We start from the raw sequence: 25,468 nt of genomic DNA, 5'->3' as shown, positions 1-25,468 counted from the left end.
TATTGTTAAAAGAGAATACTAAAAAACAAAAATGTTAACTGCTTGGTCAGAAAGTATGGATGCTTGTTTAGGTACAAATAAGTCTGAATTAGAAAATTTCTTTCATTTTTGATGATGTAAGCCTAATTGTTAGTAGTGCATTGCATCTAAAAGATTTTTTAGGTCTGTTGTCAGTATATATGTGACTTCATATAAATTCATTTCATTTCTTAACAATGAAACCTTGACTGACGGAACTGGCTTTGATTTTGTAGTCAAATTGACTACAAACACCAGCTCTGTTTTAAATCAACTTCTAACTGGTGGAGCTAGTTAATGCATAGTAGCAGTGGTGCTGTGTTGGCTTACAGCTAAGCCTTTTTACTTCAATAAATAATAGTAATTTTAGTAAATGTAACCAGTGGCGTACTTAGGGAGGGGGGTGGGTGCGGTCTGCACTGGGTGGCACATATTTGGGGGCGGCATTTTTTATAATTAGTTATAGTTGTAAAAAACAACTTGTTCACTTCATAAGTTTACTATTCGATTTCCACGAATTATGAATTACTATATGATTTCGAATATTTTTCCTCGTCGTCAAGTCAATGTAGGGTAGAAAATATTATCTTTAAAAATTTTGCTCGGATACAGACATCAATGGTGCCGATGTCGAGTAGAAGTTCTATGTACTACTCCATGCTCGATGTTTATCGAATGTTTAGTATTACCGTTACCATAGAGATGACGCGGCTAAGTCACACTCACGAGGCTACGCCTGAAATGTACGCTGGCAACGATACTAGACGAAACACTGGTGGCCGCGTATGAATAATCTTGAAGGTCCGTGATATCCGATATATTTTCATAAGTTAAGTGGTCGACCTGTACGCACTCATTACTGCATGGTGGCTCAAATATTGTGTAACTTGCAAGTAGTAATTTATATTACTGTTTCAGTTTTCAGAAAATTGTTCTAAGGTAAGTTATTACAAATTAAATTTCTTTTGTTTTCTATTGCATTAAAGTAGCACAAATTATTTGTGTTTTATTGAAATTTCACGAAATTTATTATTTATTAAAAAATACGAAAATACGAGATAGACGTTTTATTTCTATAATTTATTTTTTTAATATATCAGTAGGATGAAACGAATAAAAGATAGCGGAGCGTCATTTAGAAAGAAAAAGAAGGCAAGGAAGGAAATACAGAATAAAAATACTGGAGCACTACTCAAATACATCTCCCGTGAATCAACTTCTAGTTCTTTTAATATTGTTGCCTCAAGTACTGGCAAAGAAGCCGCCCTCGAAGGCGAAAAAACTTATTTCAATGTTGTTGAAGAGGAAAGACCTGGCTCACATACTGCCGAAGAAGTAGAAAGTTCATCAAGTTCTGATGAAGAGTCTGCTGCATAAATTATTCCGTCTATTTCTATGAAAGATGTTGGATTATGGCCTAACAAGATTGACAACAATAAAAGAGTATTCCTGGTACGTCAAGGTCCGTTTGCAATTCAAAATTTAAACGCCAATTTTAGTGAAGGAGTAAAACGTCCTGGTAATACAATTAAAGCCAAAGGTGAAACAAGAAAGCTTAATCAGGACTGGTTTTTTCAAATTTTGCCTAATGGTGAAAAGCTGTTAAGATCGTGGATGGTGTATTCACCAACGAAGAAAAGTATTTATTGTTTTTGCTGCAAACTGTTTGGTGATCTTTGTCAATCAAGTTTTAACACGGAAAATGGTTTTAACAAATGGTGGAAACTTCATCCCAAAATAAGTCAATACGAGTTGAGCCCACTGCACATTCGATCATTTTCCCAATGGAAGGAATTAGAAATAAGACTTGGACATGGCGCAACTTTTGATAAACTACAACAGAATATTGATAAGGAAATTAAAAAATGGAAGGAAATTCTTACAAGAATACTTGATATAATTAGATTCTTAGCAAAACAAAATTTGGCGTTTCGAGGTCATTGTGAAAGTGTTCATCACAGTATTCATCACAGAAAGCTAAATACTTTTGTATGATATTTGACAGCACTCCAGATATTTCTCACAAAGATCAAACCAGTCAAATTATTAGATATGTAGTTATTGATGGTAGCATCAATAACTACATATGCAGATCCAAATGCAGAATTTGTAGCATGTACAAATCATTCTTTAAACCTGGCATGTTTACCCGCAGCTTCTACTGCTATCGATTCCATAACATTTTTTGGAACTATCGAACAGTTGTTTTCATTGTTTTCTTCTTCCACTCATCGATGGGATGTTTTACTTTCTGTCACTGGTCAAGGTGTTAAACGCAGTGTAGAAACTCGCTGGAGCGCTAGAGTAGAAGCGGTAACTATAGTAAAAAACCAATTTTTTTACATTTTAAGCGCTTTAGAAAAATTGACATCTGAAGAAGAAAATAGTAAAACAAGATCAGATGCTGGAATATTACTCAATTCAATGCAATCTTTTTCTTTTCTATGTTATCTCAATTGTGCAAAAATACCTGCAAATAAAAGGGTTAAATATCCGTCAATGCCATATAAAACTAAATTCTTTGCAAACCCATTTCATGGAACAAAGAGATGCGCTAATACAAAACGCTGTTATAGCAGCCAAAACAATTTGTGAAGAGTTGGAGATATCGACTGAGCATTGAGTTAGAAGGAGAAAAAATATGAGAGGGGAAAATTCACGAGACGTGGGGCTATCCTTAGAACAAGAAGTACGAAGAGAAATGTTTTTATCTATGGATAGAATTATAAAGGAAATAAAAGAACGCTTTGATTAGTTGCATGTCCTTGCAAGAAAATATTCGTGTATAATACCATGTAACCTACTAAATGAAGAATTTGAATGTCAAATAAATGACTTTATTGACATTGATAAAGAACAGTTCCATATTGAAAGAAAAAGGATCCAGGTTTTTATGGCTGTACCTACACTACAAGAAGAGGCAAAACGTTGGAAAAACGGGAGGGGGGGGGGGAAAGGCCCTCTTGATCTACTAAAATTTATTCAACTGTACAACAGTATAGATTGGAAAATTCTGTACCCAACATTGTAATTTTGCTAAGAATTTTTTTAACAATTGCTATCAGTGTCGCTAGTTGCGAAAGGAGCTTCTCCAAATTGAAGTTGATAAAAAATTATCTTCGTTCCACAATGAGTGATTTAAGACTACAAAATCTTGCAATATTGTCCATAGAACAAGAAATTACAAATAATATATATTTTGATAGCATTATACACGATTTTTCTACTATGAAAGTCAGAAGAGTAAATATATAAATATGTTTACATACACATATGTGTACAATTTGTTTGTTTATCCAAAAGAAATGAAATTATTTATTTATAAATATAAAATAAAAAATATTTAATGGTAATTTTTTTTTGTAAATTAGGTATATGTTTTGTCTCATAGGTGGGGAACCTGCAGCCTCCGTAAGTTTCTTGTGACCTTTAAAAAAGTATCTTGTATTTTTATAAAAGTTGCATTTATAGGTATATCAACTTATGCGGCCTCCTTTATTACTGCCTAATTTAAATATGGCATCCAATGGTAAAAAAGCCCCCACCTATAGTTTGTCTCAATTACAATTATTTATTCATGTTTATTAATTTATAAAAACCACCATTTGTTTGACTTAGAAAGGGTGGCAAAAGTTCTAGGTCCACCACTGATTGTAACTGGTAGTATTTTACTTACTTAAAATGGGTAATTGAGTGCAAGTTTGCTTGCAAATTTTAATATGTGATATTGTTCAAAAAGTGCTTTTCATGCTTAACTCATTAAACAAGGAGTTAAGCATGAGGGATTTTGTATGATGTACTGCATTTTCAATGGTTTCACTGTCAAGAAAGAATGGTATGAAAGCGAGAGTAGAGAGGGAAAGAGAGAGAGAGAGAGGGAAAGAGAGAGAGAGAGAGAGAGAGAGAGAGAGAGAGAGTGTGTGTGTTGGAAATGTTTCATGTGCAACTGCATGAAATGTAAAGCAGGAGTGAAATAACTAATATTAACAACATAAGGCAGGATTTTGAAAGTGCTGTAGAGAATGTGCAAGGAGTAAATGATAGTAGACAAAATATGAATGAGAGTATGAAAGAAGTGGATGAAGGTAATGTACATGATGAGATGATGGTGAGGAGTGAAATAGCATGCCTTACTCGGTCCCTCACAGGAGAAATGACTGGCATGTGGTATATAGCAGGAGGGAGAATGAAAGAAAATGTGCATTGGAAAAGTATAAAAAGTGTGAGAAACTTGTAGAAAGGAGAAGGTATTGTATAGAGATTCAATGATAAGAGGTATACTTAATGAGAAACCGATGTTAACATGTTTCTCAGGTGTGTGAAGATTAGGTATGTTAATGAAGCTGTTAGTTTGCAGAGGAAAGAAGTGAAATAAATGACTGCTTCCGCTAGCACGAATGACTTGATAGATGAAATATATGCAAAGAGAGAAGAGAAGCTATGAAAGAGATGGTGATATGAGAAAGTAAAGATAGTGCATCTACTGACTCAGTATAATAGGACTGAACTGAAAAGGGACCCACTGCTGAAAAAACGTTTATGCAGGAGGAATGATATGCAATTTATAGATACATGGAGTGAATTTGATGGGAACTCTTGTATGCTTGATGGACTCTATTTGAATGGTTTTAGAATTAGATGTTTCGAGAAAGTGTTGTTCAGTAAGAGGTTAGAAGTGCAAAATCAGGGAAAGTAGAAGTATTGGAGGGGGGGGTACAGTCAAGAGTGGGACAAATGAGTATGTGAATAGAAATGATTTTGCAATACCGAATGCAGTTTTGCATTTTTCAAATCTGAATGGGTTGGTAGTGACAATACACAAAGGCTGTGGGCCCAATAGGATGTCAAAATGCATGTACATAAATGCCAGAAATAAACAAGAAGTTTTTGGCATTGGTCAGCTCAACTTAGCCAAAAATTATAGGCATTAACAAAACTTGGCTGACAGAAAATAATATAGTGAGAGGAATAGAATGTAAATAGCATTGTATTTTCAGTAGGATAGAGGGAATAAATTAAAGATGCCAAGAAATTATAGTCTTAGTTTAATTTTTTATCCAAATGTAACCAAATAAAGTTTATGCATGAAGTAACTTCATGGAAGGGCAACTCATATGTAGAGGCTAATGACGTCACATCAATTGCCTTAGTATCCCATAATACAACACACATATCCTTACAGACATGTATAATACTAAGAATTATGGAAAGGGCTACTATCTAGACTGGTTTCAACCTTTATTCAGGTTTCATCAGTAGGAGCCAGATGCAGAAGTGATACCAACGTTGAAGTAATGCAGAAGACATATTTCCATATACAAGTAGTCAAAAGGTGTCATACCTTATTATTAATATACTCAGAATAAAAGATAGATGTTGAAAGTTTTTCCACTTGATTATAAATTAAAGATGGCAAGAAATTATATTCTTTGTTTCATCCTTCATCCCAGTGTAAGCAAACAGCGATGAAACCAAGAATATAATTTCTTCGCATCTTAGGATAAGAATAAGAGAGAGGCAGGAGGGTGGGTGTTCATTTGAAGCAATCTGGTGTGAGATTAAGACCAGTAAGACAAAATATACAGTTGGTTGTTGATAAAGGCCAGGGAATTCCAAGATAATCTGGAGGACATGCATCACCAAATGAGTACAGGTCGAGTGATTATTATGAAGGACTTCGGGCAGGAATGAAACAGAATTTATACATCTGCTAAGAGATACTTACTTAAGGTAACATGTGATGGAGGGGACTAGCAGTGGGAGAGTATTGGACCTGGTCATAGGATCACAAGAGCTATCCATAACCAAAGTGACAACATTGCCTCCAATTGGTGAAAGTGACCACACAGACTTGACTTGGGAGACTGTAAAACATGGGGAATATTCCATCAAGAACAGGTATTTGTGGAACTACAGGGCAGGTGATTATGTCATGCTTATGAAGAAGTTTAAATCTGTACCACGGCATAAAACACTGCAGGGTGAAGCAGTATTAAATTGTATACCTAGGGTAAGGAGGGTTAATCAGGTAGGAGTTATATGGATGAGCAATATCATTAAGCATGAGCTGTGGAAGAAAAAAATGTTGTGGAGGGTATATAAAGAGAAAGGTGACGAGCAAACTCATGCTCAGGAAAGAAAGGTGAGCAGCACTGCAAGGGAGGCAAAATCAAATTACGAGAAGAATGACTGTGGAAGATTAACTTTAATGAGTGATGATGGTTATGAGGAGTCAGAAGCAGATAAATTGTTGAGTTACTGAGTGACCACTTTGCAGGGGTATATCATCCTAGTGAGGTTACTGCTTTAACCTATGTGACAGACACTAATGTGAGAACAGAGGTGGATGAATTGGAGGTTCTTAGGATATTGCAGAATCTTAATGTAAACACAGCTGTGGGATTAGATGGGATATCATAACTGGTAATTAACTTAAGGAAATTACAATGCATAAAACAGATATTAATTAAAGGAAACTTTAAATACCTTCAATATTTTGGCAACGTCACGTTGCCATCTTCAGGAACATACAAATATAGTATGTGCACGCAGGCACTAAAAAAAGCAAATGAGGAAGAAGGCAAGAAACTAATATTGTTCCTAAAGTCCTAATGGTTCCCCCTAGCGGGCTAATTGGGTTGTCTTGGCTGTTGGGCTGAAGTTCTTATGATGTAAGTCCAACGGCCAAGACAACCCAATTAGTTAGTTAGGGGGCACCATTAGGACTTTAAGAACAATATTAGTTTCTTGCCTTCTTCCTCGTTTGCTTTTGTTAGTGCCTGCGTGCTCATACCATATTTGTATGTTTCTGAAAATGGCAACGTAACATTGCCCAAATATTGAAGGTATTCGTTAAAGTTTCCTTTAATTACTATCAGTTTTATGTGTTGTTAGGCTGTTAAAGTCTCAGCTCTGGTAGAGTTCTAAGGGAGTGGTAAGAGGACAAAATAATTCCTTTGCATAAGTGAGGTTCTAAGTTTGCAGTAGCAAATTATAGACTAATCGGTATCTCAGGAGTGGTGGTGAAAGTACTAGAAAAATTGGTAAAAAAGAGAATTCAAGAATGGGTACATAAAAATATGATACTGTATGAAAGTCAACATGGCTTTGTGAAGGGTTGGTCATGCCTCAGTAATTTACTATCTTTTTATAATAGAGTAACAGCTAGTTGAATAAAGGAAATGGCTAAATGATTTTGCTGGCTTTTGCAAAGACATATGAGAGAATACCACATGGAACTCTGTTACGCAAATCAGAACAAATGGGGATGGATACGACACTGGCTAAGTGGATAGGAAGGTGGATGCTGGATAGATATCAAAACGTAGTGTATGGAGGGTCAGAATCAAGGTGATTAGTGGTGTGCTGCAAGGTTCAGTGCTGGGACCATTCCTGTTTAATTTTTACATAAATGATATAGGAAATAACCTGAAAGGAAATATTCAGTTGTTCACTGATGATGCAAAATTACGTAGAGTAATAGTTAATCAAAGCGATGTGGAGAGCTTGCAGAACAATTTAAATAGCTGTCAGTATAGGTAAATGTTAATGGGTGTCAGTTTAATGTCGAGGAATGTAAAGTTATGCATTTTGGAATAAATAGATTACAAGCCATGTATCATATTGATGACACTGTACTCCAAAAAACAGATGAAGCTAGAAATTGAGGGGTGGTGGTAGACAGAGAGTAAACGTTTAGAGGACATATTGCTAAGGTAGCCCATAATATTACTGTATATTATCACATATAATGCGAAAAATTTATGGTAAAAAATACTACTTATTAAGGGTTCGCATTATGTGCGGATCCTAAAAAATATAACATCTTATTAGACTTGTACACACAATATATACTACCTAATGCCTATGCAACCAAATCTACTTGACCCACTCGCATTCGGCGACCAAGCGTGCATCATATCTGCACATAAAGCCAGTAATGTAAGTAGTGCTAATGATAGAGCACAGTTAGGTATGTCGGTTTAACCACAGTTCATTTTAAATATTATTCGTTAAACAAACCTAGCCTGAAATGAGCTAACAGAAACGTAAGCGTTCATCTTTTGAAGCAGGATTTAAATTGCGTGTCGTGCAGTTTGCAGAAGAACATAATAACAGTGTTGTTATGAGAGAATTTGGTATAGCAGAGAGTAATATTAGACTTTGGTGCAAGCAAAAAGACAGTCTTGAAAAAATCCCCAAAACGAAACGTGCCCATTGTGGAGATGTAGCATCCTTTCCAGAACTCGAAGAAGGGCTAAATGAATGGATTTTGACGCAACAACAAGATGGCTTTATAGTAACTAGAAATGCAATTCATTTTCGAGCTTTACAACTCAAGAATGGTAAATTCAATGACACAGCAGGTATTTCATCTTTTCTTGCTTCGCCTGGGTGGTGCAACAGATTTATGGAAAGCAAAGCATTAACATTACGATACTGAACAAAAATTGCACAGAAGTTACCAAAGCAGCTTGAAGAAAAAGTGCAGTCCTTCCATAAGTTTATCATAAAATTAAGAAAGTGTCACGGATATGAACTTTCCCAAATTGGCAATATGGATGAGACACCCATGTACCTTGATATGCCTAGGAATCGATCGGTAAACTCAGTTGGTGAAAAGGGTGTTTTCATAAAAACAAAGGGACATGAAAAAACGCATTTAACTGTTGTTCTAGCATGCATTTGGCAGACGGAACCAAATTAAAGTCGACAGTGATATTTTAAAGGAAGAAAATTCCGAAGCATATGAAATTTCCACCAGGTGTAATTGTTCATGCCAATCAGAAAGGTTGGATGGATGAAGATGGTGTACAATTGTGGCTGGATCACGTATGGTACATACATCCAGGTAGCTTGTTATGTCAAAGCATGCTAGTCTGGGATATGTTCCAGGTGCATTTAACAGAGGCAAGCAAAGAGAAAGCACGTGAGCTACGTACAGACCTAGCGGTCATACCGGGTGGTCTAACTTCCGTTTTGCAGCTGCTTGATGTCAGCTTGAATAAGCTGTTTAAAGATCACTTACGTGAAAAATGGAGAGAATGGATGTCATCTGGTTTGGTGAAGATGACACTAGGGTGATCTCAGGCTTCTGAGATCACCCTAGTCACCAGCTGGATTAAAGAACCATGGGATTCGATACCATCTGAACCATCCGAAATGATTCAACGCTCATTTCTTAAATGTGGAATAAGTAATTCAACGGATGGATCCGAAATCACGTCATATATGAAAGCGAGGATGACGCACAACAAAATGGAGAGCATGAAGACGATGACGACAACTGCTACACTGATGATGTAATCCCTACAGATGAATTTATAAATGAAATGTCTGATGACTCAAAAGATGAAGAATTTAGAGGATTTTGACATTTTGTTTTAAAATAAATATTTCTTTCGTTAATTCGTATTGTATTATTTATAATGTTATGGAACAAGATTAACAGATCGCATTATACATGGTCATGGCATTTTAGGGCTAGTTTTCAAACAAAATTTCTAGTTCGCATTATACGTGAAAATATACGGTGCTTGGCTATTGAAGAACTGATTAACAACTAGAGATAAGGAAGTATGATTGCTCTTTATAAGGCCTTGATAAGCTAACATCTATGTTACTGTGCTCAAGTTTGGTCTGCTGGGTTTCTTGGGGATGAGGAAGCAGTGGAGAGGGTTCAGAGGCGAATGACCAAGATGGCGAGTGCCCTGTGGAATGTTCCCTATGAAGATAGATTGAAGGTTTTTGGATTGCAGAAGTTGGTTGATAGGAGAAAAAGAGGAGATATGATAGAAGCATTTAAGTTGCTTAAGGGGTTCTATAAGCTATATACGCACTTGGCTAGAGGGATCAGAACAAGAGGTCATCCCTGGAAGTTGAACAAAGGTGTGGTTAGTAGTGGTTTGAGGACTAGATGTTTTGCTTGGAGAGTTGTGAATGAGTGGAATGCTGGAGTTGCCAGTTAGTTGTGAGGGATTTTTTCTGTTAATGGGTTCAAGGGAAGGTATTACAGATTATGTGGATAGATTGGGTCTCTTGCGATGAGTCTTTGGACTCCATGGAAGTGCCGATATAATAATAATGATGATGATAATATAACCAAGTGGAAAAATTTTCAACATTTATCTCTAATCCAGAGTATTTAAATAATAAGGTGTGACACCTTTTGGCTTGTATGTAAAATTATGACTTCTGCATTATTTCAACCTTGGTATCACTTCTGGATCTGGCTCCCACTGATGAGACCTGAATAAAACTATGGAAGGGCCACTACCAACCAGTCTGAGTAGTGGCCCTTCCCATAATGCATAGCATTATACATGTCTGTAAGGATATGTGCATTGCATTACATGGGATACTAAGGCAATTGTTGTGAAGTTATTAGCCTCTATATATGAGTTGCCCTGTCATGAAGTTACTTCATGCACAAACTTTGTTTGCTTACATTTGGATAAAAGATGAAACCAAGAAAATAATTTCTTGGCATCTTGGATGCCAAACATCAGCAGATTAACACAATGGGTCACAGATCAGAGAGAGAGAAAAGGAGACAGAATAAGATGGAAGTGAGATTTAGATAGTTGCTAAAGGGCCTGAAAAGGCATGTCAGAGTGTTGGATCTGGTAATATCATTAAATGATGTATCCAAAACTATGGTAGACATTCTGCCAACAATCAGAGAAAGTGATCATGAAGTCATATTCTGAGTAGTTGCTAAATGTGTGGAATTCTCTGAAAAGAAAGGATGACAGAATATTTGCAAGATTGACTGTGAAAGACATTTTGTGTTAAAATTCACAGCAAAAGACCTGACATGTTCATGGCCAGAGCTCAATTACAACTATATGTATGACAACTATACAGCTTGTAATTGAGACCTATTCAATAGTGCATGGGAAGTGGTCAGGGATTGTTTGAGAGATGCAGTATCAGACTGCATACCCACAATCAAGAGGATAAACCTAGTATGAGTTAAGCGATGAGTAGAGATATAAAGCATTGTGGAGGAAGTATAAAGAAACACTCTTTTGGATTTACCAAAGTAAATCCAAAAGAGTGTTTATGCTATGTAGCATGTAAGAGGAAGAAGGATAATTTGAATCGATGCTGATGGTATAGTTGAGTTGCTGAGTGATTATTTCAGCAAGGGGTATCAGCCAGTTGGAGATTTTGTCATTCTGATGTGAGAATTGAGGTACATGAACAAGAAGTGCTCAGCACATTTAAAAATCCAGCAGTGGGACTGGATGACATGTTGGTCTGTATGCTACACGAACATCCAAGAACTGGCAGTGCTCCAGTGAAGATGTTTAATCTAAGTTTCAGCTCTGGCAAGGTTCCAAGGGAGTGGGAAGCAGGTATGATAATTCCATTGCATATATAAAGGCAGCTCCCAAACAGAACCAGAAAATTATAGACTAATTAATATTTCAACTGTTGTGGTTAAAGTATTGGACAAGCTCCACAATATTGGTAGGCAGTGTAGTTAGTTTTGCAAAAGGGAGATCCTGCCTTAGTGATTTATTCACATATTATAATATGAGGGAACAGAATTAGATAATGGAAATTGCTATACTATGATAACCACTGGACTTTTTGCAAAGGCATTTCAGAGAATGCCAGATGGAAAACTATTACAAAAGTTGGAGCAAATGGGAATGGATATGAAGCTGGTAGCATGGATAGGATATCAGATAGACACCAGAGAGTAATATATGGTGGAGCAGAATATAGGAGAATGAGGGTGACTAGTGGAGTGCCTCAGGACTCTGTACTAGGGCTACTACTCTTTAATGTGTAAATTCATAATATAAGGAATGATTTAATAGGAGATATTCAAGTGTTTGTTGATGATGAAAAACTGGAGAGGGCAATAGTTGATAAAGGTGGTGCAGATGTTCTATATGATGATTTAAATAAATTAGCATTATGGCAAAGGATAATGGTTATCAATTTAATGTTGAAAAATGTATGCGTGTATGAATTTGGGTTGGAAAGATTACATACACACTGATGGTATTGAATTAAAGGAAACTGGTGAGGCTAGGAACTTTGGAGTAATGGTGGACAGAGAACGGAAGTTCAGACGGCATATTGCAAAATTTGGCAAAATAAATCAAAGGATTACTTGGATGATTAATATCACACTAACAAGTAAAGATAAGTTACTATCTCTCTTTATGAAACTATAACTCGACCATATCTTGACTACTGTGCACAGATTTGGTTACCTGAGTTTCTTGGGGATCAGGAGATGGTGGATCCAAAGACAGGTGACACGTCTGTGGAATGCTCCCTACGAAGATAGGCTGAAGGCATGTGGGTTGCAAAATTTAGTTAATAGGCATAGAAGAGGGGGGGGGGGGAAATGATAGAAACTTGTCATTAAAAGAGTTCTATAAAAATGACACAAAAGAAAATTTTCAATACATGACACAAGAGAGAGAGAACTCGGTGGTCAACCCTGGAAGTTATGCAAGACTGTGGTTAGTAGTAAGGCCTAGATTCATGCAATTGGTAAGGCCCAGATTCCTGTGAGTGCCATGAATCTGATGATTCAGGGTACTCACATGGTATGATAGGTATTGTGTGGATCTCCTGCAATGAGTCTTCTTACTCCATTGAGATAGCCATATAGTAATTTGACTTCTCAGGCTTCAGTGGATAGGAACATATTTTTTAACCTGTGGGAAGTGCGATAAAAAAAATTGTTTAGATCTCTACTAGTTGAGCCTGTGTAGCTCAGCAGGAGTGGCATTTGCACTCTATGGCGCTTGACCACACAAAGAGAGACTTGGGATTGAAATCTAGTTGCCAACTAGAGGAACATTTTCAGAGACTTTTCTCAAACACTTCCCGAGTTAGTCTATCTCTGGCATGGGCAAGCAGGTAATTTTCTCCTGGAAACTCAGGTTTTTTGTCCCGTAAACTCAAGAAAAGCAGCTATTAAACCCACACTATTTTCAGATATTAAAAATATCGTGTTAGGGACCACGAGATGGCAGTACTTGCTAGTCGCCTTCTTCACTGCGTACCGATTAATCAGTGATAGCCTTGTGCCAGCTATCTCTGATTGGCTTCCAGTGGAGATTGAACTACCCACTCAGTCTCCAAAAGTTAGACAGGGCTAAAACAGCCTCGCCTACTCCCTATATGGGAATAAAAAGGTGTTAGCTGATTTCTCTCACTCTCTACCAGTTTCGTGTATCTTTATCATACACTTCATCAGGAAAGAAAGTAGTTAATTATATGACTGATTTAGTGACAAGAAAATAACAACAGTAAATAATAATTGAAAAAAAAATGACTAACAGTAGAAAACATATGTTGAAAGAGGGGACATGATTGAAACTTAGGTTGAATTCTGATGGTTCATGACCTAACAAGTGTCTGAGGTATGCATGCATCAGGTTTTTAATGAAAGATGACCAAATCTGATATAGGACCATGCCTTGTTTCTTGCTGCACTGGTCAGACGACTCTTTGAATGCTCTCATGAAATTCTCCAAGTTCCTAATTTTTCATTTTCATAATTATGTTCAGTTAACGATTTTGTAAATCGGATAATTTCATTTTTAATTGAGATAACAAAACAAACAAAAAACTTCATTAATCTCATTTAAACAATTTGGATTATTCAGATACTTTAGTGATGCTAAGTATATCTTTACATTTAAAAAGTTGCTGTTTAACCACTGAAATGCTGTTTAATCACATGGATAAATTATAAAATATATAAGCTTCATGTCCATATTATTTCTATAATGTTATATTAACTTCAATGAACACTTCGGTAGTTAGTTTCTTTCAAAAATAAGTTACTCAAAACAGTTACAAAATAAGTTACTTGTTACTCAAAACAGTTCTGTTTTTCCAAATTAAGCAAGATTAATCTTATATGTTAATAAATCTGCATCCTGCTTAGTGCTTCAATTGCAAATGTTACTGATTTTAAACAATGTAATATCTTTTCAGGAAATCTTGGATACTCATCTCTTCACAAATAACAGTTATAATAATTTTTGCAAAACAATTGTTACTGGTTTTATAATCCTTAAAAATCTGTCAATCATACTTTCTAATGTGTTTTGCAGTCTAAAATGACTTGTAGCTTTTTTTTTCTTTTTCTTTTTTCACTATTTATTTCTTCTTCGCAAAACAGAATTTTTTTGTTGTTATATACTTAGACAGTTAACACATGTATAAAAAAATAGAATTAAAAGTGTTTTAATAAATTTATTTATTTTTATACATGTTAATTGACTAAGTATATAACAATATTTCTAGTATGCAAATTCCTTTAAAAATGTCAGACTTTCTTGTTGGAGAATATTTAAATAATTTAACAATTTTTCTTATACTAGATACTGCCATGGAAACATCATCCTGTGAAGCTACTACATCTGATTCACTGTTTTCTTTATTGTTCTATCAGATACAGCTTTGTCATTTTTCAATTTTTTGACATGAAAATACTTATCACAAGATGAAGGATGTGCATGGTTATAACTGTTGAAGGGCCAACAAATCTTGAAGGATTCCAATCTTTCTTTAATACCTTTTACGTAGAACAAGTACCATGAATTCTCATTAGATCAAGATTTAAGGAACCTTCTTTGTAACCTATGTGAAGGCTCACATATTTACTGATCCCATTCATATATAGAAATGCTCATTATCTCATTTTGATATGTTAACCCATTTTATCCCAGCATACTCATTTGAGCACCTAAAATGGCCTAATGGTGACATCTCTTGCGAAACAGTCAAACATTGGGGAAGTTTTTTTGTTTTTGTTTTTTTTTGTTTTAACTGTCAGTATAGTGTAGCATTTTGACACATTTTCAACTAAATAATATGAAAAAAATCCTTTAAAAAAATAAAAAAAAATTCTTGGGATCAAATGTGTTAATGCTAAAAAATGTTTAGTATAAACTTGTTATATTTTTAATTCTATATTAATGCTTTAAGAGAGAATTTTTTGATAGACCTCTTTTAAAGAAACTTTCTCAAATAAAACCACTTTACAATAATATTAATAAAAATTACATCAACTGCTATAGGTTTATAATTAATTCATCTACTTATACTGCTGTTTAACGAATTAAACAATGGACTTTTTTTTTTTTTTTTTTAAGTAGAAAGCATTTATATATAGCCATCACCGCTTTCCTTTATTATTATTTTTTTCATGCCATGATTATGCGTGAAATGACAAAAGTTCACTCAGTTATACATTGCAATGTTCTGAAACACATTTGACAATCAACCATCTCGCATTTTCTAAAATACTGACAATGTTTGTCATATATTTTACTCATTCTCAGAGATGACTACAATAAAATAAGTGCAATTAGTTCTTATTCAAAGTAATTATTAATAATTAAAGAATATTTATAATTATTTTACTATTCTTGATTTCATACTACATATACATAGACAAATATGCAGTGACTGGAATTATAGTGAACTTGGGGAAATACCCCACTTATTTCTTCTGAGTCAAGAACAGAGATTTTAAGATCAGACAAAATTATTAAAAAAAAAAAAAAAAACTAATTGCTCAGGAAATATTTCTTCTATTCTTGGCAATTGAGATTTTAAAATTATGAATTTTCCCATAAATTCTCATGAAGAATAAACCTTACTTGTTTATCTTGCTGATGGCTAGTACATTTATGAGTGTATGCTAAGATCTAGGAAATTTAGATTGGAACATTGAAAAATTAAGTCCAAATAAATGCCATTTTTTTTTTCTTTTTTTTTCTCTCCAAGCAATACCTATTCAATCCCTAAATCAGAAGAGGAGCTTCAATACAATTTCAATGAGTGGAATAAAGAGATAGCAAAGAAGGATCAAAGTAAGTATTAATGAAAATGAAGATGAAAATAACAAGGACTAAAAAGAAAACTTTCTGAAGCCAGGTGCATAGTTTAAAATAATTTGGGGCAGTGAATCCAACAGTTGAAAGATTGCACATTGCATTAAATGGAGAATTGCTGAGAAAACCAGAAATAAGTAAGAAATAAAGCTGACTGTGTATTGCTCCACTTGCATCTCTACTTTGACATATGTAACGAGACACAGGTAATATATATCTATAACTCTGACAATAACCAGTCCTTGTCAGAGTTATAGATATATATTACTTAAGAAAGGTCGTAAAAAAAAAGACAAGAACAAAATAAGATACTAAGCTATCAAACAGAATCTTGGGGTAAAGCTCTTGCAATTGAGAAAGCACACAACTCAGTTGTATTTCAATTTGGAAAGTAAGATATAAAGGAGCTGGACACAAGAGATGATCCTAAGTAAAATGAAGGAGAATCCAGAGTAGGAACAGGATGAGAGAATAACACCAGACAGGTTTCCTTTTCTCAGACTGTTCCCGCTCCTAGCAAGCTCTCTGCAAAATCTCTAACTCATGGGGTAAAGGAGGCATGACTAAGAAAGCCAGCTTGTCTGTTACCTCATTTAATAAATTATTAAAGTAATTAATTCAGCCATCCAGAATATCCCAATCTTCAGTTTTTATATCACCTTTATGATCTTTTATTCCTCTTTGTGGTAATCTTTCCACAAAATTTCCAAGCTTTCTTGTCACTTTTATGATATTTATTTTCTATAATTTCCTTCCAAAAGCTTTCCAAAAAATTTATTGAGGTACTTTTAAATTACACCTTTCCTGCATTTTCTCTATATACTCCAAGAGCATATGTCAACTTAGCCAAGAACTTTTATGATTTCATTTTTTTTCTTGAATGTTTTTTTTTTTTTTTTTTTTTTTGAAATTCATCATGAAGTTTTTACTTTGCTATCTATGCTCTCAACTTCCTTATGTGAGTTCTTCTCCTGGTTGAATCTACCAATGTTTATTTCAGATTTTACCATTCAGTCTTTAAAGTTTAACTCTTGTTTTCAAGCTCTCTTGCATTTTTGCCAATAATATGTTTGCACTTGTAATTAGTTATACATATTAAAAGAATTTATGGCTTGATTAATAACACAGCAGATACACAAATTTGATATTCTAATCCATTATTTTGTCTACAAGGACAGAGGCATTTCAAGGATAAGGACAATAAAAGTAAACTGAATAAGAACACAGAATTTCAAGAAAGTATTTTGGGTATAGTCAAAGGCAATTGCTTTTTGTTGATTTAAATAGAGGATGAGTCTATTTGGATGTGAAAAATGTTTAGATTACAAGTGGTCTGTAGAGCATAAACAGATTCCTGGAATTGCCTTTCACTTTAGAAAAAGAGTCTTTCTAGAGTAATTGCTTTCTTATAACTGCATATGTTGTATTAGACATGTAATCCAATAAACCACTCTGTCCATATTGGTTCATACTTATATAATTTTGGTGTTCTTCCCTCAGCTTTAGCTATAGGTTTACCAGACTTTCCATTGTGAAGTCAGCCTATTATCAGTGCCAGGATGTACAGCATGCATTAATGAACATTCCCTTATTATGAACATTCTGGAGTATCTGCAGTTAAATGGAGAATATAATTGCTGGCTTGGTTGGCCGAGCGGTTAGCATATCCACTCTCCAGCCAAAAGGCCGCAGGTTCGAATCCCACCGTGGGCATGGATGTTTGTGATTGTCTGTGAAAATACTAGTGGTGGTGGTGGATGGCAGATGGCATTGGTGCAGTTGTGGTTCATTGGTGGATTGAGTGGTAAAGACAGAGTTATAGAATAGGTATCCTCCCTTGATGAGTCTTTGGACTCCCTGGAGGTGTCAGGTAATAATAATAATTTAAAAATTATATAATTATGAACCGATATGGATTAAGTGGATTAGCCGACCATGTGCTCAACAGCAAATGTACAGTTAAATTTTTTTAAAAGGTATTACCCTAGATGCTTATAGTTTACAGAACATGCCTAATCTAAACAATGTAAAAAAAACTTTCAGATATCTCAGAGACTTTCATCTTCCATTCAAATCATCAAAAAAACACTGATCTTTTCCTGTACCCTGAGGGCATGGGCAAAACCATGAATACTTGTTTGAAATCTGTGAACTTATCTGATTTGCTCTGTTTACTTTTGCTATCCTTCTCTTTGAAAAAGTCAGTTAGTGTCCAAAAATGAGGTATTATAAAAATCCTTGATGCCACAGTGTAAACCATATCAAGTGTGATCAAAACAAGAAAAGGAAGGAACAGATTACTAAGAGAGAGACCCTTGTAAAAAAAATGGCCAAATTCTTAAAACAATTAACACCATCCTACAAAAAAAAAACTTTACCAACAGTCAAGAAAATAAAAAGTACAGAATTGTATCCATCCTACAATGCATCAAAATTATCACATATAAATAGCTGAAACAACATAACCTTGAAAGGTATGTGATGTTGATTGTATAATCAACATTATCTACCTTTCAAGAAACCAGGTGTATATACAATTTACTTCTCATGCAGCATATGTAACACTGGACAGCTCAGGAGAGATATACTGTCTTCTTTGAAAGGGAAAGGCAATTGTACTCAACTATATGTTCACAGCAGTTGTCCTTATATCATTTTTCTTCAATCAATGCCATCCTACCATAATCATTCTTATTTTTGCTGGCTACATATCAAAAGAACTCCCTAGAATTCCCCCCCCCCTCTTTATTAGTTAACCGCTGCTTATATTGAACTTTTACTACCCTTACCAACCGAGTCCCCCTCCTTATTGTTCCTTGTATTCCTCATGGAATTGACTATTACCACTCCTCTTATGTTGCCTCCATAATGCTTTTTCCTCACTATTGCATATTTAATCTCCTCATTTATCTATTTCACACCTATCTTATTTAACTTTCTAACATCTGGAATACATTTAGATATTGCTTCTGCTAGATAGTTCTTGAATATCAACCCAAGCAGCACTAACCTCCTTTCCATCCAACTCCTCATTTTATGTTACAGCTGCAAGCTGTCTCCTGAGCTTCTCATAATCACCAGTCTTTTAGTTCCACATACCCTTTCCTCACAGAAGTTTTCACATGGTTGACAACCACCCAGGTAATCACTTCATGGTCACTCTCACCAACTAAAAGGAAAAATTGACGCTTCATTTATAATAACCTCTGGTGAGATGATGAAATCCAAAACCTTCAACTCTTCGTGGGTCCTCTGTTACATACTGCCTTAGGTAATTGTCCCTCAAAATCTCAAACTCATTTTCTTTACTTCCAATCTATATTGATGTAATTAAAGTTACCTATAATGATAACTCTTTTCCCATTTGCTTATACATTTTCTGATCACATTACCAAATCTATAGCGACAACCGATGAAGTATTTCATTTATTCAACTCTTGTCACACCATACTGCCTCAAAACCATAACCACTATTTCTCCTTTGTATCTCTACCTTGCATGGACAAACTCTTTTTCTATAATCAATAGCACTCCACCTCCCTTTTTACCCTTTTCTGTCTTAATGAAATAGATCATACCCTTCCATCTCTATTCCTGTAAGGATGTCATCCACCCATGTCTGACCTATTCCAAGAATTTTTGGGTGAACAAAATCAATGCAACCATTTCCCTTATTTCTGATACTTCTAGCAGTTCTATACAAACATAACAGCTCATTCTTGGTTCTATAACAAGTTTCATTGATACCACTTTTTAGACGTAACTTCTCTATACTTTCCTCGAGCCATTTCTTTATCTCCTTACTCATCCCAGAACCGTCATCAAATCCAACTATTTTCCTTACATCCCTTTCCTTTTTTGTCTACACACATTCACATCCTCTTGAAGCATCGACCTTTCTCAAGCTGTGTTCTCCTGTCTATGTTGAGTCTCCCCGTTTGTCTTGCACACTTGTTCTCATTCTCTACACTCATGCTACCCGCTCATTCATAAGCACCACATCCTTATTCTCCAGCTCTTTCACATCACTTCTTACTTGCCCAGATTCATTCTCTGCACTCATGACTCGCAACAAAACCATTCAAATGCAAACCATCACTCTTATAAAATTCAATTCCTCCTTCAAAGTCATTCCACACATTAACAAACTGCACTCCTTTAACTTCACACATTTCTGTCAATCACTCTATTCATTTTACCTCGAGGAAAACAAACCTTGGGCATCTTCTCGTTCACCACATCTCTAACAACTGAATCACCATATGATGCCACTCGAGGGTCTTTTATATCACTCATGCTACCCGGTCATTCATAAGCACCACATCCTTATTCTCCAGCTCTTTCACATCACTTCTTACTTGCCCAGATTCATTCTCTGCACTCATGACTCACAACAAAACCATTCAAATGCAAACCATCACTCTTATAAAATTCAATTCCTCCTTCAAAGTCATTCCACACATTAACAAACTGCACTCCTTTAACTTCACACGTTTCTGTCAATCACTCTATTCATTTTACCCCGAGGGAAACAGACCTTGGGCATCTTCTCGTTCACCACATCTCTAACAACTGAATCACCATATGATGCCACTCGAGGGTCTTTCATCACCTTTTTCATACCAACATCATTTCTTTCATTTTCTTCACTCATACATATCTTCAATTCTCGTTATTTCACTCCACATCTACCTCATCTTCCCCAGCTCAGCTTTCAAATCTTGCATCTTTTTTTGCTATCATTCACTTTCGCTATTTTATCGTCATCTCTATACCTTACCATTAATTGCACTCTGTTTTTCGATGTCATTATTGCCCACTTCATCGTTAATTTCACTCTGATTTTTTTTTAACATTATTGCCCGTTTTATCATCAATCGAAATTTTTTCCTTGCTATCACCTCCACACACTATCTGAACATTCGCACAATCTCCCATTGCTGGGTCGGTCACAATGCCATGTTACCTACTCATATTTAAACTATTTAAATTCATATTTAAGCAAGCCTCATGATCCATCAGAATATCACATTTCCTTCATATCCACACTTGTTCTTTTCTCTTATTTAACTTCTCTATATAAATATCCACAACATCTTCCCATGCATACACACATATATACTACATTCACAGACAGTACCATTTTTGAGAAATTCATGCCATTTACTTTGTCCTTTCTCTTCTGAGCAGAATTACTCTACAATAATTTCTTTCACCATCAGTGTGCTAACAAAAACAACGAATTTATGATAATATTATTATTATTATTAAGAGATATCTCCAGGGAGTCAGAGACTCATCGAGGGCGGTCACATACTACACACACACACACACACACACACACACCAGCTATCATACTTATTCTTCAATTCATTTACACTGTTTGAACCCACAACATCCAATGGCAATCCATTCCAATCATGCACCACCCTCTGAGAGAAAAATCTAGCCCTCACACCCTTCTTGGCAGCCTTCATTCTCAGCTTCCAAGGATGCCCTCTCGTCAATTCCCCACCACTCCACAAACTGAAAAATTACATCAATTGAAATCCTCTAAGACCCTCTCAGAAGTTTGTAAGTCTCAATCATATCACCCCTCTTTCTCCTGTTCGATAGTGTCTGCAGTCTACATATTCTCAATCTGTCTTCATAATCAGTAATCCACAATCCTGATATCATTTTTAACACTCTCCTTTGTACTCTCTCTCTCTCCAATATATATCAGATTCACAACGGAAAACAGGAGACCAGATCTGCGCACAATATATGTGAATGTTCATTTCAGCATTGTAATTATCTTTTGAGTTGTATTTGCAATCTTTGCCACATGGCTCCTGAACTTCAACTTCCTATCTATTAACATTCCAAGATCCCTAGCCTCATCAGTTTTTTCTAGCCTAATCCCACTAATATAATATGACATTGGATATCTAATCATGCCAAAGTGAATGATTTTACATTTACTGACATTGAACTGACACCCATTTTCCCATGTCCACAATTCCAGCTAATTCAAATCATTCTGCAAGGACCTGCATATCAGCAGCATTCCTGATTACCTATCTTTGCATCATCAGCAAATAGCAATATGTAGCTTGTCGATTTGACAAGCAACATACCTTAAACCTTGCAGACTCAGATCCCCCGCATACACTTTTTGATATCTGTCAGTCAGCCATCCTCTTATCTACACTAATATTGTAAAACCCAAACCCATATTTTCCAATTTATGCAACAGTCTACCATGCTGTATTCTGTCAAAAGCCTTAGCAGAATCCAAAAGTATCATGGTGTATACATTCCCTTTGTCTAGTCCAATGGTAACATTGTTATAGAATGTGAGCAAGTTGCTAAAACATGACCTTCCCTTACCTCATGTTGTTCATTGCAAAGTAGAGATTCACTGTCAACCCATTTCTGAATGCAGGCCCTAACCAATTTTTTCAAAATCTTCACCACCACTCCTGAGATACTAATTGGTCAATAGTTGGATACATTGGTCTTTGCGCCACCCTTGTGCAATGGAATTACCAATTACCATACATTCCTTCCATTCCTGCAGAATCTTCCCTGTTTTGAGAATCATATTAAACAGCCTAGTCAAAGGAATAACCAGTTCAGCTGAACACTCTTTTAGCACACGTGCTGATATTCCATCAGTCCCTATTGCTGAATTCTTATTCAATTTGTGCAACAACTCTAATACCTCGGCCTCACACATCTGTGTTTCTTAGTGAAGAGGTAACAGTGAGCCTGATCTTACATTAACCAGGTTGCTAGCTTTTAACAAATCGACACTCATTAACTGAACAACCTCTTCTGCATCTGAAATCCTCACGCCATCTAGATTTAGAAGAGTTTTTCTTTGATATTCATTCTCTTTTACTTGCAGCATATTGACAGAATTCTTTAGCAACCCACAATTCTTGTGGATTGCTAAAGAAACAACAGTTGTGACTATTCTAGCCTGATGCTTATAACGTTCATAATGGATGTCATCCCTATGCAAACGGTATCCCTTCCACATCGTCCTTTTCTTACGAATCTCTTGCTTAATAAGATTACACATCCAGCAACCGATCCACTGAACTCAGTATACTCCTCAGTTGGTCATAATTTCCTGCTTTGTAGTTCAGCATGTAACCTTTTCTGAATGGAACATTCATAAACTTAGTCACTTCCCAAGTGAGTACCACATGATACTCAATACCAGTTAGTAAGTCTGATTCTGATAGCCAGGTCTCACTAATACCTACAATCTGAGGTCACAACTTATTGACTAAGGCAACAAACTCTATCCCTTTGTTTCTTATAGTCCTAGCATTCATGTACAGACATAATAATCTAACAATGAACAAACAATGGCCTGTTTGTTCATTTGTATTGTCTTGACTGCAGTCTGCCTGACACAGTTGAACAACTTACAGATCTCTATTCTCTAATGCCTTACACATGTAGACATCAAACGTGTGTAAAGATAATTTTATTTATCTATCGGACCTATCATTTGATGGGTCTGAACTGGATGAACACAAACCCAAAATCATTCTCTCCTCATCAACATTTCCATGTCAAAGCCCATTCGCGTTATATAACATTGTCACTGTTACACTTGCATTCACACCATTCCTCCCTTTATAATTTAGTTTCCCTGAACCTCTGTGTTAGGTCTCATACCAGCTATTAGTTTTTCTAGACTCCTGATACCAAACGCATTCAGGTGTAGGCCGTCCCTCTTATACAAATCCAATCTTCCCTCAAACTCATTCCACACATTCAAAAACTCGCATCCACTCCTTTTACACAGAAATATCACCTAAGAAATTTATCCAAACACTACGTTCCACACTCAAATATCTCACAGTAATAATTAATCTACAATTTAGACATTAGCATGATTTAAATTTTATTTATCTTGTTGCAACCCACATGATGACTGATGTAATCAACACACTTATAATGCTACATATTACAAATCAATGGCCTGAACTTTAACTAAAACAAGATTTCATTTATTCACTATGAAAATTAATATTCTGTTTTGTTTGAGATAAATTCAAAAGGAATATAACTTAATTTGCAACTAGTCATAAAACAGAGAGGTAGTTAATTATGTACTTACTCCTTTTACGCCTTTTTTTAACTTATCATCTATAAATAATGAAAGATATTCTGGTGATTTGGGGTTAAGATTAAGAAAATATTCAAAATCTCCAGCAATCATCTGTTTGAAGTATCTGTCAGCACTGAAGGAATGATATAAAAAATGATCAAATCTATCCTTCAAATCCAGAAGACTCTATAAAATATGCAAACAAACAGGATTCACACAGGGATGAACATATAAGTATCAAAATGTTTCACAAACCAAGAAACTTTGAATAAATTAATATATGTAATAATTACATTTTCTGGTTAATTCAAATATTGCATTATCTTTACAAATTTACTGGTATCAGCAATTGAAGTGTTGACTAAGTCTACAAAAACAGTTCAGAAAGATTTCTCTTCCACATCATTTAGATTGCAAAATGTTGGTATCTCACTATGAATAAATATGCAAACCCTTTTTCAATATAAATTTTGAAGATGAAAATATTTTTCTTTTCTTTTTTAAAAAAGGTGCTTTTTTGGTGTGGTGTGGCGTTTGCACACCACGGCAATTGGCTACATGAAGGAAGATGTGATTTCGAGTCTAGTCAGCAACTAGAGGAAATTTTTCTAAGCTTTTTTTCAACAGGTTCCTGAGTTAGTCGATCTCTGGCACAGGCGAGCAGGTTTTTCCTCCCGGAAACTCGGGTTTTTCGTCCCATAAACTCAAGAAAATCGACAGTAGAACCCACATTATTTCAGACATTAAATACGAGTGTTAGGGACCACGAGATGGCGGCACTTGTTAAGATGTCTCTCTTCACTGTGTGCCGCTTAATTAGTGATAGCCTTGGGCCAGCTATCTCTGATTGGGTACCAGTGGAGATTGAACTGCACACTCAGTCTCCAAAAGTTAGATAGGGCTAAAAACAGCCTCGCTACTCCCTATATATATGGAAATAAAATGGCATTAGCTGATTTTTTTTTTATTTTTTAAAAAAGGTGCTTTTTAATTTTCCAAAACATGTGTCACTTGTTTTAGCAAATTGTGCATGATTATCATGTTATGCTTGACATTCTCATCCCAGTAGAAAATCATGGTGATCTGTCATCTGAAGTCTATAGAAAACAAGCTCAATACCAGACAATACATATATTCTGAATCAAACCACCTGGCATTAATTAAAAAAAAAAAAAAAAAGAAAGAAAGAAAGGAAACAGCATATCTTAAAAACATTCTCCAGGAAAAAAATGGATACAATCTCAGAACTATCAACTGCATCTTAAATATGCTACCACATACACCAGAGCATATAAACAAGACAATCACAAAGTTTGCTGTTTCTTCACCTTATATTAAAAAGGTTACAGATAAAACAGCAAAAAAAAAAAATTAAACAATACAACTTAAAAGTAAGAATGTGCTAAACCATGATATGGCTGAATAACTGAATATTTGGTTTGAAATTTGACAG

The 25,468-nt window shown here is 35.3% G+C and overlaps 1 protein-coding gene across 1 annotated transcript in view; it reads right to left on the bottom strand.

Moving 5' to 3' along the window:
• The window catches only part of Cul3 (cullin 3), a 480,205-nt gene that overhangs the window by 186,030 nt on the left and 268,707 nt on the right, over window positions 1–25,468 (bottom strand). Inside the window, exon 9 of the mRNA XM_090411507.1 lies at window positions 24,025–24,201. Within this exon, the coding sequence (XP_090267633.1) occupies window positions 24,025–24,201 (177 nt within the window). The remainder of the gene's footprint in view (window positions 1–24,024; window positions 24,202–25,468) is intronic.

The sequence above is a fragment of the Typopeltis vanoorti genome, chromosome 21 (genome assembly GCF_054136105.1).
Source record: "Typopeltis vanoorti isolate ZY-2024b chromosome 21, IOZ_Tvanoo_1.0, whole genome shotgun sequence".
NCBI lineage: Eukaryota > Metazoa > Arthropoda > Arachnida > Uropygi > Thelyphonidae > Typopeltis > Typopeltis vanoorti.
This window is presented reverse-complemented; position numbering and strand designations above follow the sequence as displayed.